Below are 22828 nucleotides of genomic sequence, written 5' to 3' on the forward strand. Positions count from 1 at the left end.
ACTCCCCCCCGCCCCTCCTCGCTCGCCTCCCCGCTGTCAGTCGACTGTTTCCCGGCCGCGTCTGAGTCCCTGTGTCCCCGCTGCCGCCTCCACGAGACCTCCCCCCTCCTTACCCTCCACCGCAGACCATGGCGGACCCAGCCCGGGACCACACGCCGGACCAGACCGACTTCCAGGAGCTGGAGGACGCGGAGGACTTGTTCCCGGAGCCGGCCGCGGCACAGGAGGTGAGGCCCGGGGTTTGGAAGAGGAGGAGGCCGAGGGTGTGATGGCTCCCCTCGGATGGGAGTGTCGGGGTCTTGGTCGGGGTCTGGGTCTGATTCTGGTGCCGTTTAGTCTCGATGGTTTTGGGGAAACGCGGCGACGTCGCGGCGGCAGGTGAGCGTCAGGTGTGTTTGCCTTGGGTCAGGTGACAGTCACGCAGGTGAGCGTTGAGCTCTTTTTATGAAGAATGCTTTACGTTATTTTTCCGCCAGGTGTGAAACACAGGTGTTTCCTTCAAGATGTTTCCAAAACATTATGACCACCAGGTGACTATACGTCACTGTCTGGCCCTCGTGGGGGAAGTTTTTGACTCAAAAGTTGTTAGTTTTTATTTCCTAAATGACTCGTAAAGATCCTGGTTTTCATGCTGACTTATGCTCGCTCTGGGTCATCATGATGTAGAAAAAAAACAGCAGAAGCACTGAGTCAGCGCATACCTCTGCCAAGGAGAACAGTTTACAGACTTGCATACAAATGGAATCAATTAAAGTTTGTTTATTCAAGATGTGTTTTTTAGCTACAAGGCCAGACCTGGTAAACGTTCGTCCCCTTTAATGTATTTATGTGGCCTTCTTGTATTTTACGCTTTTTTAGTCATCGATCAATAGTTGAACTCTAAATATAACTTGTTAAAAATATTTGTTGAAGGCCTTTTTTCTTTTCAATTGATTATTTGTTGTTTTTACAATTGGGGGGGAAAAAAAACGACTTATTATTAATATTGTTCATAGTTGAAGATTTATATTAGGAACGTTTTAATCAAATACATATTTGATACTATACTTTATTACAGATGTAGCTTCGTTCATCATTATTACTATTATTACTATAATAATTTTATTAGTTTACCTTCATATTAGGCCTCTTTATTTTGGTCAGTTCGTTATTTTAAGTTTGAATTTAATTCAATATAATGTGGCCCCATACAAATATTGATATATACTTCCCAGGATTCTAATGCCTTACAAATATTACTTACTTACTTACTTACTTACTTACTTACTTAATAGCTGCAACATATTTAACCAGTTGAGGTTTAAACTTGTTTTTTAAAGACTTTAAATGTGTTTTTGGACCATTATTATTTTTTTAATAAATAAAAACAAACATGAAAGCCCAAAAGAGGTCAGGGTTAAGTGAATTTAACATATTTAAAAAAGTGTAACTGTATATATTTTTTATCTTCTAATCATTGTTTGAGAAAATAAAGAAGGAGTTCAGGGTCAACCGGAGAGAAACTGCTGCACATCAGCAACATCCACGGAGGAAGAGAGGTCAGAGGTCACCATACACTCTGATGTAAGGAGTGTAACTCGCATCGTGAAAAACACTCGCAAAGCTGCACAGAGGATGTCACGCAACTGCGGACACAACACACACACACACACACACACACACACACACACACAGAGGCGCACACGACACCCCCACACTCGCACAACAACACACACACACACACACATTGGTCATAAAAGTGCTGACCAGGAAGGAACTTTTGAACTGTTGCATTCAGGATTCTGATGAAGTTGTGAAATTCTAACTGATGTTTTTTTGTACACACACACGCACACACACACGCACACAACAAATGCACAAACACACACATGAATTGTGTACATTCAACTAAAATCTACTAACCATTATAACTGTGACAATGACAGGATGACCGTTGTTAGCATGCTAGCTCCCAAAGTTAGCAGGCTAGTTACAAATAGCGTAATAGTTATCGTCAATCAAGAGTTACGAAGTACATTAAAAGTGGTAAGTTGTTGTAAATATATTGAAATAATGAGTGTAGCTTTGGCACGTTATAGTTAGACGTATATAGGAATATAAATGTGTTTGCGTATAACTGTAATTTGACGTTGAATAAATGAACGATACACTTTTATTCTTCCCACATTAGGGACGTTTTAGTTGTCAAAATGAGATTAAACAAACATTCATATTGTATAAGGATTCAGTACACATATTTAAAATAACAACAAAAACAATAATAAATAAATAACAATACCATTTTTTTTAAATTATACCGTAAAATAATCACAATAATAAATAAAATAATTATAATGTATCATAAACAATAAACATTGGTACAAAACAATAAGAAAATTAGAAGGTAAAAAATGATGAAGGGGTTAAAATGTTATTATTTTGTTTACAATAGTCTGTGTGATAGTTTCTTACTTTTTTAAGACTATTTCAACCCATCTAGTCGATGCCCCCTAGTGTTGAGTCATGACGGGACGAGTGTGTCACCTCCTTCCTCTCTGTCCACTCAGCAGAATCTGTTTCCCCAGAATCAAACAGTCATTTCACAACCAGCCTGCGCTATCTCCGACCCCTCAGCTGCCACTTCCTGGACCCGGGACAGGAAGTCCAGCAGCTCGGGCAGGATATGGATGATCCTGCGTGGAATCTGTGGAGTCGGCATTCCTTGCGGCGTGCAGATGTGTCTCGTACAGATGTGGTCCAGGTTCACGTCTCCTGATCATGTGACTCTCTGGTTTCAGTCTGGACCCGCGAGTCTCCACGTGGAAGACGTCCGAACCAACGGACCCAAACAAGAGAGTCTGTTCGACGATGACCCCGAAGATCTGTTCGCAGGTGGAGATGTTAACGTTACACTAACACACGTGTAGACACAATGTTACACTAACACACGTGTAGACATAACGTTACACTAACACACGTGTAGACACAACGTTACACGAACACACGTGTAGACACAACGTTACACTAACACACGTGTAGACACAACGTTACACTAACACACGTGTAGACACAACGTTACACTAACACACGTGTAGACACAACGTTACACTAACACACGTGTAGACACAACGTTACACTAACACACGTGTAGACACAACGTTACACTAACACACGTGTAGACACAACGTTACACTAACACACGTGTAGACACAACGTTACACTAACACACGTGTAGACACAACGTTACACTAACACAAGTGTAGACACAATGTTACACTAACACACGTGTAGACACAATGTTACACTAACACAAGTGTAGACACAACGTTACACTAACACAAGTGTAGACACAACCTTACACTAACACAAGTGTAGACACAATGTTACACTAACACACGTGTAGACACAATGTTACACTAACACACGTGTAGACACAACGTTACACTAACACACGTGTAGACACAACCTTACACTAACACAAGTGTAGACACAATGTTACACTAACACACGTGTAGACACAATGTTACACTAACACACGTGTAGACACAACGTTACACTAACACACGTGTAGACACAATGTTACACTAACACACGTGTAGACACAACGTTACACTAACACAAGTGTAGACACAACGTTACACTAACACACGTGTAGACACAACTTTACACTAACACACGTGTAGACACAACGTTACACTAACACACGTGTAGACACAACCTTACACTAACACACGTGTAGACACAACGTTACACTAACACACGTGTAGACACAACGTTACACTAACACACGTGTAGACACAATGTTACACTAACACACGTGTAGACACAACCTTACACTAACACACGTGTAGACACAACGTTACACTAACACACGTGTAGACACAACGTTACACTAACACACGTGTAGACATTAGTTAGACTAACACACGTGTAGACACAACGTTACACTAACACACATGTAGACATTAGTTAGACTAACACACGTGTATACATTAGTTACACTAACACATGTGTAGACACAACGTTACACTAACACAATTATAAACACAACGTTACACTAACACATGTGTAGACACAATGTTACACTAACACACGTGTAGACACAACATTGCACAAACACACACATCAACACGACATTGCACAAAAACACATTTAAACACAACGTTACAGTTACACACATGTAGACACAACGTTACACAAACAAACGCATCAACTCAACATTTAAAAAAAAACACACATCAACTAAACATTGCACAAACACACACATTGACGCGACATTGGACAAACACACGTCAACACAACGTTACACAAACGCATACATCAAAAAAAACATTACACAAATGCATGTCAACTCAACATTGCACAAACACACACATTGACGCGACATTGGACAAACACGCGTCAACACAACGTTACACAAACGCATACATCAAAATAACGTTACACAAACGCATGTCAACACGACATTGCACAAACACACACATTGACGCGACATTGGACAAACACACGTCAACACAACGTTACACAAACGCATACATCAAAACAACGTTACACAAGCGCATGTCAACATGATATTACACAAACACCCGGTCAACACGTTACACAAACACACATGTAAACACAACGTTACTCAAACGCTCATCAACCCAAGGTGGACACGAACACTCATGTCAACATAAAGTTACACAAAACACGCATGTGAACACAACGTTACACAAACACACAGGTCAAGACGACATTACACAAACACACATCAATGGAACTTTACACAACCACAAACATCAACACAACCTTGAAACAAACATATCAACACAGCGTTACACAAACACACATGTCGACACAAAGTGAAACAAACACACACATCAACACAACGTTACACAGACAAACAAATAAACACAGCGTCACACAAACACACACTGTGTTGACAGCATCTTTGTGTCCCTCAGAGGCGACGGAGGAAGTTTCTCTGGACAGTCCGGAGAGAGACGTCCTGCTGTCGGACGGCCCCTCCCCCGCCATCACCCCCATCACTCCCCCGACCTCCGTCCTCACCCCTCGCCTGGGTCACGACGACATGTTCACACACTCGTCCTTCGACGAGGTCAGTGGCTGCTCACCTGAGAACCTGGTGACGCGTCCTTAGTGTGTGTTTGTTGTGTTACTGTGTGTCCCTTATAGTGTGTGCTGTGTTGCTTTGTGTCCATTTTAGTCTGTTGTGTTACTGTATGTGACCAATAGTGTGTGACCTATAGTGTGTGTGCTGTGTCAGTGTCTATTTTAGTGTGTGTTTGCGTTGTGTTACTGTGTGTCCCTTATAGTGTGGGCTGTGTTGCTTTGTGTCCATTTTAGTCTGTTGTGTTACTGTATGTGACCAATAGTGTGTGACCTATAGTGTGTGTGCTGTGTCAGTGTCTATTTTAGTGTGTGTTTGCGTTGTGTTACTGTGTGTCCCTTATAGTGTGGGCTGTGTTGCTTTGTGTCCATTTTAGTCTGTTGTGTTACTGTATGTGACCAATAGTGTGTGACCTATAGTGTGTGTGCTGTGTCAGTGTCTATTTTAGTGTGTGTTTGCGTTGTGTTACTGTGTGTCCCTTATAGTGTGGGCTGTGTTGCTTTGTGTCCATTTTAGTCTGTTGTGTTACTGTATGTGACCAATAGTGTGTGACCTATAGTGTGTGTGCTGTGTCAGTGTCTATTTTAGTGTGTGTTTGCGTTGTGTTACTGTGTGTCCCTTATAGTGTGGGCTGTGTTGCTTTGTGTCCATTTCAGTCTGTTGTGTTACTGTATGTGACCAATAGTGTGTGACCTATAGTGTGTGTGCTGTGTCAGTGTCTATTTTAGTGTGTGTTTGCGTTGTGTTACTGTGTGTCCCTTATAGTGTGTGCTGTGTTGCTTTGTGTCCATTTCAGTCTGTTGTGTTACTGTATGTGACCAATAGTGTGTGACCTATAGTGTGTGTGCTGTGTCAGTGTCTATTTTAGTGTGTGTTTGCGTTGTGTTACTGTGTGTCCCTTATAGTGTGGGCTGTGTTGCTTTGTGTCCATTTTAGTCTGTTGTGTTACTGTATGTGACCAATAGTGTGTGACCTATAGTGTGTGTGCTGTGTCAGTGTCTATTTTAGTGTGTGTTTGCGTTGTGTTACTGTGTGTCCCTTATAGTGTGGGCTGTGTTGCTTTGTGTCCATTTTAGTCTGTTGTTACTGTATGTGACCAATAGTGTGTGACCTATAGTGTGTGTGCTGTGTCAGTGTCTATTTTAGTGTGTGTTTGCGTTGTGTTACTGTGTGTCCCTTATAGTGTGTGCTGTGTTGCTTTGTGTCCATTTTAGTCTGTTGTGTTACTGTATGTGACCAATAGTGTGTGACCTATAGTGTGTGTGCTGTGTCAGTGTCTATTTTAGTGTGTGTTTGCGTTGTGTTACTGTGTGTCCCTTATAGTGTGTGCTGTGTTGCTTTGTGTCCATTTTAGTCTGTTGTGATACTGTATGCGACCAATAGTGTGTGACCTATAGTGTGTGTGCTGTGTCAGTGTCTATTTTAGTGTGTGTTTGCGTTGTGTTACTGTGTGTCCCTTATAGTGTGTGCTGTGTTGCTTTGTGTCCATTTTAGTCTGTTGTGTTACTGTATGTGACCAATAGTGTGTGACCTATAGTGTGTGTGCTGTGTCGGTGTCATTTTTAGTGTGTGTTGTGTTACTGTTTTTCTTTTGCAGTGTGTGTCTTATTGTGTGTGTTGTGTGTCCCCTTTATTTGGTTATATATTATGTGTGATTTATAGTTTGTATTGTGTTAGTGTGTGTCCATAATAGTGTGTTGTACTAATTTGTTACGATGTTTGTTGTGTTGATTTGTGTCCCTTTAAGTCTGTTGTGTTACTGTATGTGATTTATAGTTTCTTTGATGCTGTTTGCCGTGTGTTTATTTGTCTTATCATCCATGTTGTGTTACTGTATTTGATGTGTAGTGTGTGTGTGTTTGTTCTGTAAGTGTGTGTTGTTTATAATGTTGATTGTGTAAATGTGGCTTTTATTGTGTGTTATTTTTTTACCCTGTCTAATTTAAAGTGTGTTTTGTGTTACTGTGTTCTTTTAATTGTGGGTTGTGTTGGTGTGTTTCCTAAATAGTGTTTGGTTTTTTTTCATCGTGTTATTATGTCGATTTTATTGCATGTTGTGTTACTGTGTGTCCTTCAAAGTGTGTGTTGAATGAATGTCTTCATTATGAAGGTTGTTTCTGTTACTTTACATTACTTATAGTGAATTATGTGTTTTCCTTTTATTCTGTTGTGTTACTGTGTATGATTTATAGTGTGTTTTGTAACCGTGTGTCCCTTTTGTGTCCATTATACTGTGTTTTGTATTGCTTTTTGCTTTTTTTTATGTGTGTTGTGTTACTGTAAGTCTTTTATAATGTGTGTTGGGTGACCGTATCTCCCTTGTCCTGTGTATTTTGTGTTTCTATATCTCTTTTCTTGTTTTACTGTGTGTCCGTTTTTGTGTGTTACTACTGTGTTTCGTAACTCCATCTTGTTAAAAGTGTGATAGTAGCTGATAGTTTTGTGATTCCTTCATGTTGTCTTAAGTATGTAATGTATGCTGGTGTCTTAGTGTGTGTTCTCTAATATTGTGTGTTGTTTTTGCCTCGTTGAAAGCTTGTGTTTGTTTTGTTCCAGGTGGAGGAGGAGGAGGGAGGCGACTCCTTCGACATCAACATCTCCGTGTCAGACCCGGAGAAAGTGGGTGAGTTGAAGATTTGACACAACAGCAGACCTTGAGAAGTAAAAATGTTGAAACAGTTTGTGTCCGAGTCGTCGTAGAATCGTTTCATCGTCAAAGAAGCGAAGAGGAACTGTAGCAGCTTTTGTGTGTTTGATATTTTCATGCAGAAGGAACAAAAGAACAAATGTTGATTCGTGATCAACACTCGCAGTCGAGGATAATCCGATTATTCCGCTCTTGAATGTCTCTGTCTTGTGAATTTGAAGTTCACACGAGGTCGAAGATTTTCTGTCTTGTGACCAACAATCTTGAAATGAGTTTCATCTTTTTTTTTAAACACAAACATGACGAAAACATGTTTCTTTGCAGGTGACGGCATGAACGCCTACATGGCCTACAAGGTCACCACCAAGGTGAGTTCTCCTCCAGACCAGAGGTTAAAGTTTACAGAATACATTATTTATTTTCTTCGTGCGGCTAAATATATATATATAATATATGTATATATATTATGGGCGTAAGAAAACATTGATACAATGATATATTGAGACATTTGTATTTCTGATACTGTATCATAATTCAACAGCACTGTATGGATATTAAAAAAAACTATATATTTTTTTTCTAACCTTTGCAATAATATTTTATTTTAATTCAAAGTTATTTTTTGGTTTATATTCAAATAGTGCGTGTATAAAAGACAATCATTCAATGTTTTCTTTAACAATTAACTCTAAAATGTTCACGGCGTTTATTCATTTTTGTGGTGCAATTAAACCTCCTGCCACTAGTTGGCAACACTCGTCATTTCCTCCGTGACAAAGTAACAACAAAACCAGGGGAAAGGGCAGCAATGAGTGAAAAAGCAGATGTTTGGACTCATTTTGGTTAATATTTTAAGAAGCACTTTCCTACAAACACTTTCACATTTGATCAGAGAAAGTATTTGCTCATTGCTTTGATGTAAAAGCCAGAAAAAAAATGTTTCCTTTCAAGGAAACAATATACATGTTCCTACAGTATCGCAATATATCGTATTGTAAGTAAGTAAGTAAGTAATATATATTTATATAGCGCTTTTCGAGACCAGGGTCACAAAGCGCTTTAACAATCAAAAACAATACTCAAAACAGTACATACTTCAAAGATCAAGACAACACCGAGAACAACACAGGAGTTCGAGAAATTCAAGGAAAAGCCTGAACAAATAGAAACGTCTTATGTATTGTAATATGTATTGCCAGATTTTTGCCAATTAACACAGCCCTATTATTGACTGTACTTATTATTGTACTTTAGACTCCGGTGTTTTGAAACCAAAATATGTCCAAACATCAGGAGTCTGTATCCTCTCATCCTCAGTCATCACCGGGATCTTGCTTGATTTCCTGGCTAATGACACATTGTGATCAACAATTATTTTATTTAATACACGCGTTAATTAAATATACACCATAATATAAATATGATTTTAAAAAAGTTAGATTTTTTTTTTTTTATGTATTATTTATTTATTAATACAGTGCCTTTGAATATCGAAACAGTATCACAAAAAAGAATATTGCGATGTTTAAGTGTATCCGTTTTTTTCTCACTACCCTGATATATATATCGACCTCCTCTTCCCTCGCTCTAGACCTCCATGACCATCTTCAACCTCCACGAGTTTTCGGTGAAGCGACGGTTCAGCGACTTCCTGGGCCTCCACAGTAAACTGGCCTCCAAGTACCTCCACATCGGCTACATCGTCCCACCGGCGCCGGAGAAGAGCATCGTGGGTAAGTTTTCTCCTTCTCCGCCTCTCTCCTCCTGCTCCTGCTCCGCTGACCAGCGCCTCCTTCTGAGCAGGGATGACGAAGGTGAAGGTCGGGAAGGAGGACCAGTCGTCCAACGACTTTGTGGAGAAGAGGAGGTTGGCGCTGGAGAGGTACGATGACCTTGAACCTCCACAGAGCTTTACATGGATATCATTATTACTCCTTATATCCTTATACTTCTGAATATATAAGTTCTCTTTTGTCCATGACTTGGTCCGTGTTTGAGACATGTAAGAAAGAAGTCAAATACAAGTTTTTTCCTATTTTTCGTCACGAGCTACAGCCGTTAAGAAGCATCTAAACACAGACCAGATTCACCTGCACATGAGTAACAAAACATTTTGGGGAAAGTTTGCATGTTTTCTATACTTGTGGATAATGTGGATTGTTAAAAAGAAATGGGTGTGTGTGTATTTGCAATAATCTGACGATATGATCTGATCACGATACAGGGGCAAACCACACGATATACTGTAGTAACAAGGATGTATTTGTAGTATTGTTCGAGTATTTTACTCTGATGTTGCAAAATCGACTCTTGACGAAGTCGTAACTGCTTTAATTTGTTTTTTAAACCAAAATATGTCCAAACATCCGCTTTAAAAGCAGCTGGAGGCGACTGTATCCTCTCGTCCTCAGTCCATGAGCTGCGGCGGATGTAATAACTGCTGCCATCTAGTGGCTGGATGTTTAATTGCAACACAAAAACAATGCTGTGAATATTTAGTATACTTTGAGATGATATAAACATTTTATTGGAAAACACACCATAGAATAATTATGATTTAAAAGCCCAAATATTATTTAAAATATCGATTCAGTGCTGTTGAATATCGATGTGGTATTTTTACTAAAATATGTTGGGATATTTAAGTGTATTTAAGTTAAATAAAAAGTCCAATGCATCAGTTAAAACCTACACAAAACTCATGATGATGACTACGAGGATTATTATGGACGACGGTAATAACATTATTATTAATTCAATGATGATGACGACGATCCGTGAGTCACAAGATCTGGATCTTTAACATTTAAATAATAACAAAAGTCAACAACTGGAAGAAAAAACACGACACAAAAAAAAAATTGACTCAAGAGTTGGTTTACAGGACAATAAAACTCGATGTTTAAAAAATATTTATATTTATAAAAACCTCAGATCAGTGAACACACATTTGTGTCTATGTGTGCGTTCTTACAGTGTCGTACTGAAGGTCAACCTGCTCTCAACTTTACAGTCGGAAAGGTCAAACCACAAATATTAGATACATCATTATCACAACACCTATGTTTATTTGTCTACCAGCTGCGTGTGTGTTTGCGTTGATTTTTGTGCGTGTGTGTGTGTGTGTGTGTGTGTGTGAGTGAGAAAGGTGCGGCTGACATTCTGCTGCCCTTTACTGATGCTGGTGCTTGACTGACAGGAAGGTCAGAGTGAGACAGTAACTGCAGCTCAAAGCAGCAGAACTCCACACTGATGGACACACACACACACACACACACACTCACACACTCACAACACAACACCGAACCCATCGATTCATTAGACACCAACTTTTAAACTACAACTTGTAAAACTCCCAGCAGCTAGCTGACAGTTGAGCAGTTGTTTGTGTGCGATCAACATTGACACTCGTGGTGTGTGTCGCAGGTACCTGATGAGGACCGTCAAGCACCCGGTGCTGCTGAAGGATCCCGACGTCATGCAGTTTCTGGAGAGTTCAGAGGTGAAGACACTTTTTCGATCGTATATGAAGGAAGGATACTTTCTAGTGCGTCGATGAATTCCTCGTGAAGTAGATGTGTGCGAACAAGAGCGTTTTCTTAGGAAGGATTCTGTGCTGCGATGTGTGGAAACGTCTTCTACTTATTTTGGACAGATTTTCAGAAACCGTCCACACTTTAAGATGGTGTTTCATACATGTGTGCGAACAAGACATTACTTTTGCTCGACTAATTCAGACGTTCTTCTGAGGGTTCTTGAACTGTGTGAGATACAGACGTGTGTGTCAGAGTTTTAAGACCTTTTTCCGAGATATCTTGCAAGTGTGCGAAACAGATTTATTTTTCCGTCTATGTCTAGTCTTCTTTGCTTTTTATGTGTGAGACCATTTGTTCACACTATTTTTTAAACACCCAAATTTGTTTTCTCGTACTGAACATTTGGAAAGCTTTTATATACGTGTGACAGATTTATGTTGTTGAGGTTTTTATAAATTGATGTGTCCATTCCAATATTTTATACGTGGGTTAGGTGTGTGTACTGGCGGGGAGTCTGGCAGTACCATACAGGTCGCAATACACGGACAATGATACTATATATTGTGATACTTTAGGAATAAGGATATACCTGTATGTGTAGTATTGTCGAGTACTTGACTCTGGTGTTGTAGAATTTACAGACCACATGACTCTTGAAGAAATACGAAAAATATATATATATATGTCCAAACATCAGCTTTAAAAGCTGGTGGAGTCCAGTGTATCCTCTCGTCCTCAGTCAGTGCCAGGATCCCCTATGGTTTCCTTGTTCTTTTAGCTGACCAAAAGCTGTTTGCATGTTAATTGTACATTCAAAAAAAGTTATTTATATCGTAGACACTTTTGAATGTGAGTCGACTATGGAAGTGTTTTGGCAAGAATCTGGCAAAGCGATACATATTACGATACACTGCAATACTATAGGAACAAGGATACATTTGTAGTATTGCTATCAGTATCAGTATTTGTCCAAACATCAGGTTTAAAAGCTGCTTGAGTCGACTGTATCCTCTCGTCCTCAGACAACACTGGGCTCTCGCCGGATTTCATTGTTTCCTTTAGCCCTGGAGGACGCAATGACTGCTGCCATCTAGTGGCCGGAAGTTTAATTGCAACATAAAAATAAACGAGCGAGAATATTTGAATTGCAATAATAATAAAAAATGACACACACTTTATAGAGAAATAAACCATGAAATAACTATAGTAAAAATAAAATTTAAAGCCAAAATAAAATTAAGAAAAAACGTTAAAAAAAACGATCGTGATGTTGATTAACGATACAGTATTGTGACAAAAACGATATATCAGTGTATAATGTTTTCTCGCACCACTACTGCGTATATTTTTAGTTCTGGTATTGATGTCCGGAGATATGATTCCACACGTGTGCGACTCTTGTTGGACTCTCACGTGTGAAAAACTCATCCTCGTCTCTTAACCGGGTCACGGCAGCAAATAACGGCGTCCGCGGAGTTACCTGTTCCTCCGCTTGCACTAAATCCTTGGGAGCCGGTTGCTGCTGTCACCCTCCTATTCGACCCCCCCCTACACCCCCTCCTGCTGGTGGGATTGAGTTAGGAAAGTGTTTGGGTCCAGAACAAATGGCCCGGTGTCACCGATTTAACAGATGAATCGCTCGGACGCTTGACCGAGCGTGTCGTCCGCCGTCTTAATGAAACACAACCAACGTTCAGGGGGTGAGTCGGGGGAGGTTAGGGGGGAGGTAGGGGGGGAGTAATGCCGCTGCAACTGAAACCTATTTCTATTACCCCCCCCCACCACCACCCCGCCCCGGCCCCTCCTCTCATTTAGCCTTCGTCAGGCCGGCCCCGGGGACCCCGCCGGCCCCTCGCTGCCGGGCCTCTGGTAAATGAGATTGTGGGGGCGGATAATAGGGGTTTGTAGTAAAATCCCGAAAGTAAACTTTGAGAGGATTAAGAGAAATGAGGGTGTTTGTAGACTAACTTGACGTTTGCGTCGGAGTGACGGAGCCGAAAACGCTTTTTTTTTCCACACAAGCGCCTAAAAACAAGAAGTACACAAATCCAGAATGGTCTCTGTTAAGACGACAACAGCTGTTTGTTTGTGCGTTTGTGTTGACGCGTGACAAATGTGTGTGTTTGTGTGTAGCTGCCTCGCGCCGTCAGCACTCAGGCCCTCAGCAGCGCCGGACTCCTGAGGATGGTCAACAAGGCGGCCGAGGCCGTGAACAAGATGACCATCAAGATGAACGAGTCGGACTCGGTGAGTTTGTACTTCACTGTACTTCCTTCCCCTCTGTTAGTACGACAACAGCTACACTTGGGCTGTGTACCAAAATCGCGCACTTCTCCGAGTGCACTGGTTTATAGTACACATTAAGACAGTGCACAAATGTGCACAGAGTAGTATGTCTCAAATCAAACTTTGCTGCTACACACTTACCAGAAATAACTCGACAGCTTCTTCTTCTACTACTTTTTAATGTTGATTGTAACCTGTGCTGTGTCTCAAATCGCATACTAATCTTAGTATGCTAGAAGTTAGTATGCATCAGTTTAGTATGCATACTAACTAGTACGCAAATTCTCCGCAGATAGTATGTCTCAAATCAAACCCTGAAGCTACACACTAACCGGAAATCACATGACAGCTTCTTCTTCTACTTCTATTTAACGATGTTTCAAGCAGCTGTTTGAACGCTATCGCCGACACCTGCTGGCAGCACGTATTGCAACTTTGGAAAAAGAAATAAAGAAAAAATATGAGAATCTAAATAATCGCGAGATATTTAAGCTGGTATCAGCAGCGAAGACGTGTTTATCCTCCTACTGCTGCTGAAAATACACATTTAAGTATATGCATATATATGCATTTATATATGACGTAACTTCCGTTTAAAACGTCACTAAAATGGCGGCTGTTTAGTATGGTTAGTGTCCATCGAACCATGCTAGTTTTGTGGGCGTGTTAGTATGCCAATTTAGTATGCATGGCGCACTAAATTTCGCATACTAAGAATTGAGACACACTAACGTACTAAAAATACTAACTTTTAGTACGCTAGTATGCGATTTGAGACACAGCACTGCTGTTGGAACACTATTGCCAACACTTGACAGCACTCTTCACCAATTGAAACAAGTATTAAGTTGTGTTTCATTGTTATTATTATTGTCGTTGTGTTGTTTTGTGATTAAAAAGAGTGTTTTCTCGAGACATTTACGCCGGAATCTGCTCACAAGACGCGTCGTCAGTGACGTAGCTTCCGTTTAGCGTCATCTACGTCACTAAGATGGCGGTCAAAAATTGAGTGTGCATCTACGGACACTTTCCACCCTCAATTTTTTTGGGCCATTTTAGTGCTCATTGCGCACTACAGTTTCACGCACTGTTAATTTGGACGCACTTGTGCACTCAAAATAATAAGTGTAAGTGCAGAAGTGCACGATTTAGGACACAGCATTACTGTCACTTGCACTGATGCTAATGCTATTGCTAATGCTAGTGAAATTGCTGCTACTGCCATCTACTGTTTTTTGTTGTATATTGAATTCAATTTAATTAATACAAACAATTTTATGTTGAATTTAAAAAGCTATGAATTAAAAACAATTGTATTTGGAAAATTAATTTTAAATAATAGCAATTAGAACATCAAACTCTATGTTTAAAAAAAATATTATAAATCAATTAGAAACTTTACAAACTTGTTTATTCAATTATTTCAAAGAAGAATAAAGTAAACCTCTTAGATACACAAATATTGGAAGTTAATTGTTTAATCAAAACAGATTAAAACCTATATGTATAGAAAATGCTTTAAAAACATTTCTTTACATTTCAACACTTTTAAAATGTTAAATTCAACATTAAATATTCTAATGGTACTAAACTTTAATAGTTTTATGTCAACATCTAGAAAAGCGCTCTATAAATTACTTGCATATTTTGGAGCATCTGAAGATTGTTGTGCTGATGTGATGAATTGTGTGTGTTCATGTGTGTGTGTGTTCATGTGTGTTCATGTGTGTGTCAGTGGTTTGAAGAGAAGCAGCAACACTTTGAGAATCTGGACGTCCAGTTGAGGAAACTTCACATCAGCGTGGAATCGTTGGTTTGCCACCGAAGAGGTCAGTAGTGTGATGATGTCACGAAGACACTACGGTGACGTCATGATGATGTCATGACTAGGGGTTGAAGAAAATGTATACATGAATATCGCAATTTTTTTATTCTATATTTTTTAAATGTACTTTTAAACTTCTAGCCACTAGGTGTCAGCATTTATTACATTCTGCGCAGGTAAAGGAAAAATGAAATGACACAGGATCGTGGCAATGACTGAGGATGAGAGGATACAGTCGACTTTAAAGCTGATGTTTGGTTTTAAAACAAATAAAAGCAGTTAAGAGTCTTGCCAGATTCTTGCCAATACACACCCCTAGTCATGATGATAACAAATATAAAATAAGACAATTGATCAGTGAAGTCTCTCATGTTCGTCTCCATTCTTTCAGAACTGTCTGTCAACACGGCGCAGTTCGCCAAGTCGGCGGCCATGTTGGGCAACAGCGAGGACCACACGGCTCTGTCCCGTGCTCTGTCCCAGCTAGCCGAGGTGGAGGAGAAGATCGACCAGCTGCACCAGGACCAGGCCAACGCCGACTTCTACCTCTTCTCCGAGCTGCTGGGAGACTACGTCCGACTCATCACCGCCGTCAAGGTGCCCGACCTCTGAGAGCCCTCCCCCTGGTGGCCGTGTTTGTTACTGACCCATGTGTGTGTGTGTGTGTGAGAGCAGGGCGTGTTCGACCACCGCATGAAGACTTGGCAGAAGTGGCAGGACAGTCAGATGCTGCTGCAGAAGAAACGAGAAGCTGAAGCCAAACTGCAGTTCACCAACAAACCTGAGAAACTTCAGCAGGCCAAAGACGAGATCAAGGAGGTGCAAGAAACACACACTCAGACACACACACACACATTCACACACACACATTCACACACACACACACACACACACACACACACACACACACACACACACACACACACACACACTCTTATGCACACACACCAGCTCATGCACACACTCATACACACACATCAACACACACTCACTCTTATGCACACACACACACTAATGCACACACACCAGCTCATGCACACACTCATGCACACACATCAACACACACGCACACACACACACTCATGGTCACACAAACACGCACACACACTCGTGGATACTCACACACACTTTTGCAAACACACACTCGTGCACACACATCAACACACACACACACACACTCATGTTCACACAAACACACTCGTGGATACTCACACACTTTTGCAAACACACACTCATGCACACAAACACTAATGCATACACACACACACACTCATGCACACACATACTCGCTCTCATGAACACACACACACACACTTATGCACACGCATCCACACATCAACACACACACACTCATGTTCACACAAACACGAACAGACACTCATGTGCATAATCACACACACACACACACACCAGACTTTTGCAAACAAACTAATACACACACACACACACACACACACACACACACACACACACACACACACACACCAGACTTTTGCAAACAAACTAATGCACACACACACACTCACCAGACTTTTGCAAACAAACTAATGCACACACACACTCATGCACACGCACTCACACACACGCACGCACGCACACACACACACACAATCATGCACACACACACACTCATCAATACACACACAGGTAAAAAAAGTATTTTGAATCACGATTCAAATTGACCAGTAACACGTTTTTACACCATGACCCGCCCTCTATTCCGCCCCCTACGTTCCTCCCCGGCGGCCTGTTGTGTCCAGTAAAACAAGCGCACCTCTGCAGCTCAGCCATGTGAGAAATGTTTTTGGGATTTTTCCTCTTCAGAACTTCACGTGAAGTGAACACGACGAGCAGCCGAGAGAAGAAAAGTACTTTATTAGAGCGCCTGTTGAAGCTGTCACTGCGCAATTTCACCCTCAGTGCAGTCTGTCAGGCAGCAACACACACACACACACACACACACCCTCACAGTGCGCCTGCATGGTCGGGGGTCTTCACATTAGAGCAGAAGAGCTGTCAGACGTGGGGTTTTGGAAGACGAAGGGGGGAGTTTTGGGGGAGGCTGTCAGAGGCTGCAGACCAGGACAGTCCACAGTAGAGTTACAACCAACATTTATTTCTGCGCCCCGAGTTTTGCCGCCTGTCAGGAAACTGATGTGGGTTCACGTCCTGACAACTCTGGCAGAGAAAACACACTTTTTTTTCCCTCTGTCAGAGGAGTTTTACCTCTCGCTGCTGCAGACCGCAGGTTAAAGTCCGGGCTGACGGGTTCACAGCTTTTCTTTGCATCTGCTTAAAGATAATTATTTAATCGCATTTTAGGCTCAAATCACTTTATGATTAAATACAATCTTTCTTTTTTTTTAACCAACATTGCATTTAAATATTTTAGATGTATTCACGTTTTATTCTTTATATTCAAAGGCTTATTACTACGTGTTTATTACAAGTTTACAAAACGGCAGATTTGCGGTTATTAGCGCCACCTGTAGGTCAGAATGGTAGACTGCGGGTAAAGCTGCATTTTTCTTTATTAATAATCTAATATTTAACTAATGTTTAAAGTCATGTATTATCCTTTTCTTAATGTATTTGGTGCAGAATATGAAGAAAGTATAATAATATTTATTATATTTTTCATGCAACATATCAATTTATAGAATAGAAATAGTTAATTTTAATCACTTAAATATATAATATATAAAATATAGTTTAAATATCCAATACATTTAAACATAAAAAAAATGTAGTTATTGATCTTTAATCGACTCGACAGGCGAAGGGTTGTTGCTGCTTCACGTCCTTGTTTTTAGAACGAGTTCGACATTTTTTTCTGCCTTTTAAATTCTGTTGCGTTTTCCCGCCATGCTTCCCCCAAACCAGGAAATTGAAGAGGTAGGACCCGCCTACCCGTCTGTGTGTGTGTGTGCGTGCGTGTGTGTGTGTGTGTCTGTGCGTTTGTATATCTGTCTATGCTTGTGTCTCTCCACTTGTGACTTTGTTTGTGTCCATTTGTCGCTGAGTGTGTTACTGTCCTTAGTCTGAATCTGGTCTGTGTGTGTCCGTTTATTTGTGCAGAGTGTTACTTTCCTTCGTGTGAGTCTGTGTGTCGATGTGTGTCCGTTTGTTTGTGTGTGTTACTGTCTTCGTTTTTGTCTGTGTTTTTTTGTTTGTGCGTGTGTGTTACATTCTTCGTTTTAGTCTGTGTGTCCGTTTTTTGTGTGTATGTTTTACTGTGTTCGTTTTTGTCTGTTTGTTTGTGCATTTGTGTTACTGTCCTTTGTGTGAGTCTATTAGTGTGTCTGTTTGTTTGTGCGGGTGTGTTACTGTTCTTCATGTGACTTTGTGTCTGTGTCCGTCCGTCCATTTGTTTGTGTGTGTCTTTCTCTGTGTGCCTGTGTGTGACTTTGTGTACATGTACTGTATGTGTGTGTATATCTATCTGTCTTAGTGTGTGTGTCTGTCCATTTGTGACTTTGTGTGTGTCTGTTTATCTGTGCGTGTGTTTGTTTGTGTGTTGCTTAGTGTGTGTATGTTTTTGTGCGTGTATCTGTCTGTCTCTCTCTGTACACTGTGTGTGTGTGTGTGTCTCCCTCTCTCTGTATGTGTGTGTGTGTCACACACAAACTGGCGGGCGGGTTTGTGTGTTTGTGTTTGTGTATATTTTGTCAGTCTGTGCGTCAAACTCTTCTTCACATCTTTCCATATTTTGAATCCATCCATGTTGCTTCTTCTTTTTCCTCAGTTTATTTTAATTTTGAACTCCTGAACCTGATTGTTGTCGTTCCGGTCCTCCTGTGTGAACGTTGTGTTGTTGTTGTTGTGTTTGTTGTGCAGCTGGAGGGGAAGGTTCAGCAGGGCGAGCGAGACTTTGAACAAATCTCCAAAACCATCCGTAAAGAAGTCAGCAGGTTCGAGGTGAGACGACGAAAAACACAAAAGAGAAAGTCTTATGTTTTCATCACTCTGACGCGAGAACCTCTGACGTCTCTCGCAGAAAGAGCGAGTGAAGGATTTTAAAAGCATCATCGTCAAATACCTGGAGTCTCTGGTCCAGACGCAGCAGCAGGTACTTCAAACAAACAGTCGTAAAAAAAAAGAAAGAAGAAGAAGAAACATCTTCCGTCTCTTGCAGCTCATAAAGTACTGGGAAGCCTTCCTGCCCGAGGCCAAAGCCATCTCGTAGACGCACTACCCATCATGCACCTGGCACAGCGAGACCGTGCTGCTGGAGACGAGCGGCGGCGATGGCGGTGCGGCGGCGGCTCGTCGCCCAAACTCCGCAGCAAGTCCCTCGACACGACGCACGTCGACATGAATGTTGTTTCCCAGACTGACCTCTGGGTTCATTCCCGAACTTTCCGCCTTTTTTTTTTCCCCTCTCTGTCGTTCCCGTGTAACCAATCAATCGTCTGGAAACGCCTGCCGTGAAACTCTGATTTGGCCCCACGAGTGAAACACTTTCAGCAGCTTTTATGGCATGTTTTTGTTTTCAGACGTGATCAGCTTTTATGTCCGGATCATTTTTCTTCATTAAATTGTTTTTTCTTCTTTTATGTTTTTCACTGGTGATGCTACTGTGCTAACATGCTACGACTCCAGTGGAGCGCCACCTAGAGCTGTGAAACTATCGCGAGTCAACTGCGTGAACGACTGACCGTTTGTGTTCGGACGTCTCCGTCCGCTGCTGTCCTTTCAAAGTAAGAGTTTGTTTTTTTTGTCAGTTGCCGCATGATCGCAAGTGAAGGCAAAGTGTGTTTTTGTTTTTTACGTTCCGAGACGATGAAGCGTCTGCGTGGTCCGACCTAAAACAGATCCTGGTTAGCAACGGCTAGCATGTAGCATGTAGCATTTAATGAGGCTATGACATCACAATGCTGCTTTATATAACGACACTATGACATCACAATGCTACATTATATGACGACACTATGACATCACAATGTTACATTATATAATTAGGCTATGACATCACAATGCTGCTTTATATAACGACACTATGACATCACAATGCTACATTATATAACGACGCTATGACATCACAATGCTACATTATTTAATACCGCAATGGCATCATTATGGTATGTTATATAATCATGCTATGAAATTGTAATGGTATGCTATATAATCATGCTATGACATCACAATGCTACTTTATATAATGACGCTATTACATCACAATGCTACTTTATATAATGACGCTATTACATCACAATGCTACATTATGTAATTACGCTATGACATAATATTGCGTTATATAATGATGCTATGACATCATGATGCTATGTTGTGTAATGAAGTTATATGACATCACAATGCTACATTACATAATTACGCTATGACATCATAATATTGCGTTATATAGTGATGTTATGACATCATGACGCTATGTTGTGTAATGAAGTTATATGACATCACAATGCTACATTACATAATTACGCTATGACATCATAATATTGCGTTATATAGTGATGTTATGACATCATGACGCTATGTTGTGTAATGAAGTTATATGACATCACAATGCTACATTACATAATTACGCTATGACATCATAATATTGCGTTATATAATGATGCTATGACATCATGATGCTATGTTGTGTAATGAAGTTATATGGCATCACAATGCTACATTACATAATTACGCTATGACATCATAATATTGCGTTATATAATGATGCTATGACATCATGATGCTATGTTGTGTAATGAAGTTATATGGCATCACAATGCTACATTACATAATTACGCTATGACATCATAATATTGCGTTATATAGTGATGTTATGACATCATGACGCTATGTTGTGTAATGAAGTTATATGACATCACAATGCTACATTACATAATTACGCTATGACATCATAATATTGCGTTATATAGTGATGTTATGACATCATGACGCTATGTTGTGTAATGAAGTTATATGACATCACAATGCTAGATTATTGGTTACACTAAATTACATCACAGTGCTACGTTATATAATTAGGCTATGACATCATAATGCTAGGTTATATAATGAAGTTATATGACATCACAATGCTACATTACATAATTACGCTATGACATCATAATATTGCGTTATATAGTGATGTTATGACATCATGACGCTATGTTGTGTAATGAAGTTATATGACATCACAATGCTACATTATTGGTTAGACTAAATGACATCACAGTGCTACATTATATAATTAGGCTATGACATCATAATGCTAGATTATATAATGAAGTTATATGACATCACAATGCTACATTATTGGTTACACTAAATGACATCACAATGCTACATTATATAATTAGGCTATGACATCATAATGCTAGGTTATATAATGAAGTTATATGACATCACAATGCTACATTATTGGTTACACTAAATGACATCACAATGTTACATTATATAATTAGGCTATGACATCATAATGCTAGGTTATATAATGAAGTTATATGCCATCACAATGCTACATTATGTAATGACGCTATGACATGCGATGTTATAGCCTTTGGCTTCACTAAGAAATGCTAATTAATACAGCGATGCTAAGTTACAATGCTACATTAATAAGAATTGTAACTATGCAACATTTCTTCACCAGGGTTTGTGTTATGATGCGGAAATAAATGATTCAACATTTCATGTGGAGCAACATTTCATGTACATTTAAATGTTTTTGTAAAAAAAAACTTCAACGATGTGTGGAGGGTCGAGCAGACGTCGGACTCTTTTACTCTTACTTTGTGGACCAGCTCGTCCAGTTGTGTGTCTGTGTGTGTCTGTGTGTGCTTTTGTGTGTCTGTGGACATTCAGCTGCAGATGTAAATACTTCGATCGTCGGAATCAATGCTTCATTAATGTGTTTAACATTTACTGTTGTCAGATTATAATGATCTTGCAAAGATCTTGTCTGATTGAAGAACTGGAGTTTTTTTTTTACTTTATATTTTCCGGGTGATCCTCGATTTCCTCCAATCATTTTGTCTCTTTTTCACTGATGTGCACTTTCTCTCCCGACGAACCTTCAGCCGCTTTCCTCGGACCATTCCTCGACTTGATTTGGTGATTACAATAAAAGAATGTATCTCACACGTCTCTTGAGCTTCTTGTGGTCCGTCTATGGTCAGGTCGAGGGGGCAGCGACTGTAGTTAAGAAGTCCATACTTACCCTCACGCCAGCCGGTCCTGGGTCTGCCCTGGGGCTTCCTCACCATGGTGGTTCAACTCTGAGATGAACCCCCTTCTTAAATGACTCGACGATTCCTTGTGTGGGACTCACTTCCTGTCTCACAGGACTATTGACAAGGATCGACTCAGATCTTTTGGACTCGGTTGTTCTGCGAGCTCGATCCAGTTTCTGGTGTAAAGCTGGATCTCTGGGACTCTTGTGTGAGTCGGACGATGCGAGTGTGTGACTCTGATTCAAGCCACAGATTCTTCAA

The 22828-nt window shown here is 40.4% G+C and overlaps 1 protein-coding gene across 1 annotated transcript; it reads left to right on the plus strand.

Annotated features, from left to right (window-relative positions):
- The first annotated feature begins 92 nt into the window (after positions 1–92).
- On the plus strand, positions 93–22477 carry snx2 (sorting nexin 2). Its single transcript, XM_087790181.1, has 15 exons — positions 93–227; positions 2778–2871; positions 4926–5080; positions 7649–7715; positions 8064–8107; positions 9331–9472; positions 9543–9621; positions 11166–11241; positions 13409–13522; positions 15297–15390; positions 15778–15983; positions 16062–16205; positions 19224–19304; positions 19384–19455; positions 19522–22477. The coding sequence occupies exons 1-15, from the start codon at positions 129–131 to the stop codon at positions 19570–19572; spliced, it is 1518 nt and encodes a 505-aa protein (XP_087646307.1). The 5' UTR covers positions 93–128; the 3' UTR covers positions 19573–22477.
- The last annotated feature ends 351 nt before the right edge of the window (positions 22478–22828 follow it).

Source organism: Callionymus lyra, chromosome 1 (assembly GCF_982586985.1).
Source record: "Callionymus lyra chromosome 1, fCalLyr1.hap1.1, whole genome shotgun sequence".
Classification (NCBI taxonomy): domain Eukaryota; kingdom Metazoa; phylum Chordata; class Actinopteri; order Syngnathiformes; family Callionymidae; genus Callionymus; species Callionymus lyra.

Excerpts from the sequence above, each read along its gene's own strand:
- snx2 (XM_087790181.1), top strand. The coding sequence starts at position 129 with ATGGCGGACCCAGCCCGGGACCACACGCCGGACCAGACCGACTTCCAG. Across the intron at positions 9,622-11,165 it reads AGGAGGTTGGCGCTGGAGAG|GTACCTGATGAGGACCGTCA; the intron begins GTACGATGACCT and ends TGTGTGTCGCAG. Across the intron at positions 15,984-16,061 it reads GACTCATCACCGCCGTCAAG|GGCGTGTTCGACCACCGCAT; the intron begins GTGCCCGACCTC and ends GTGTGAGAGCAG.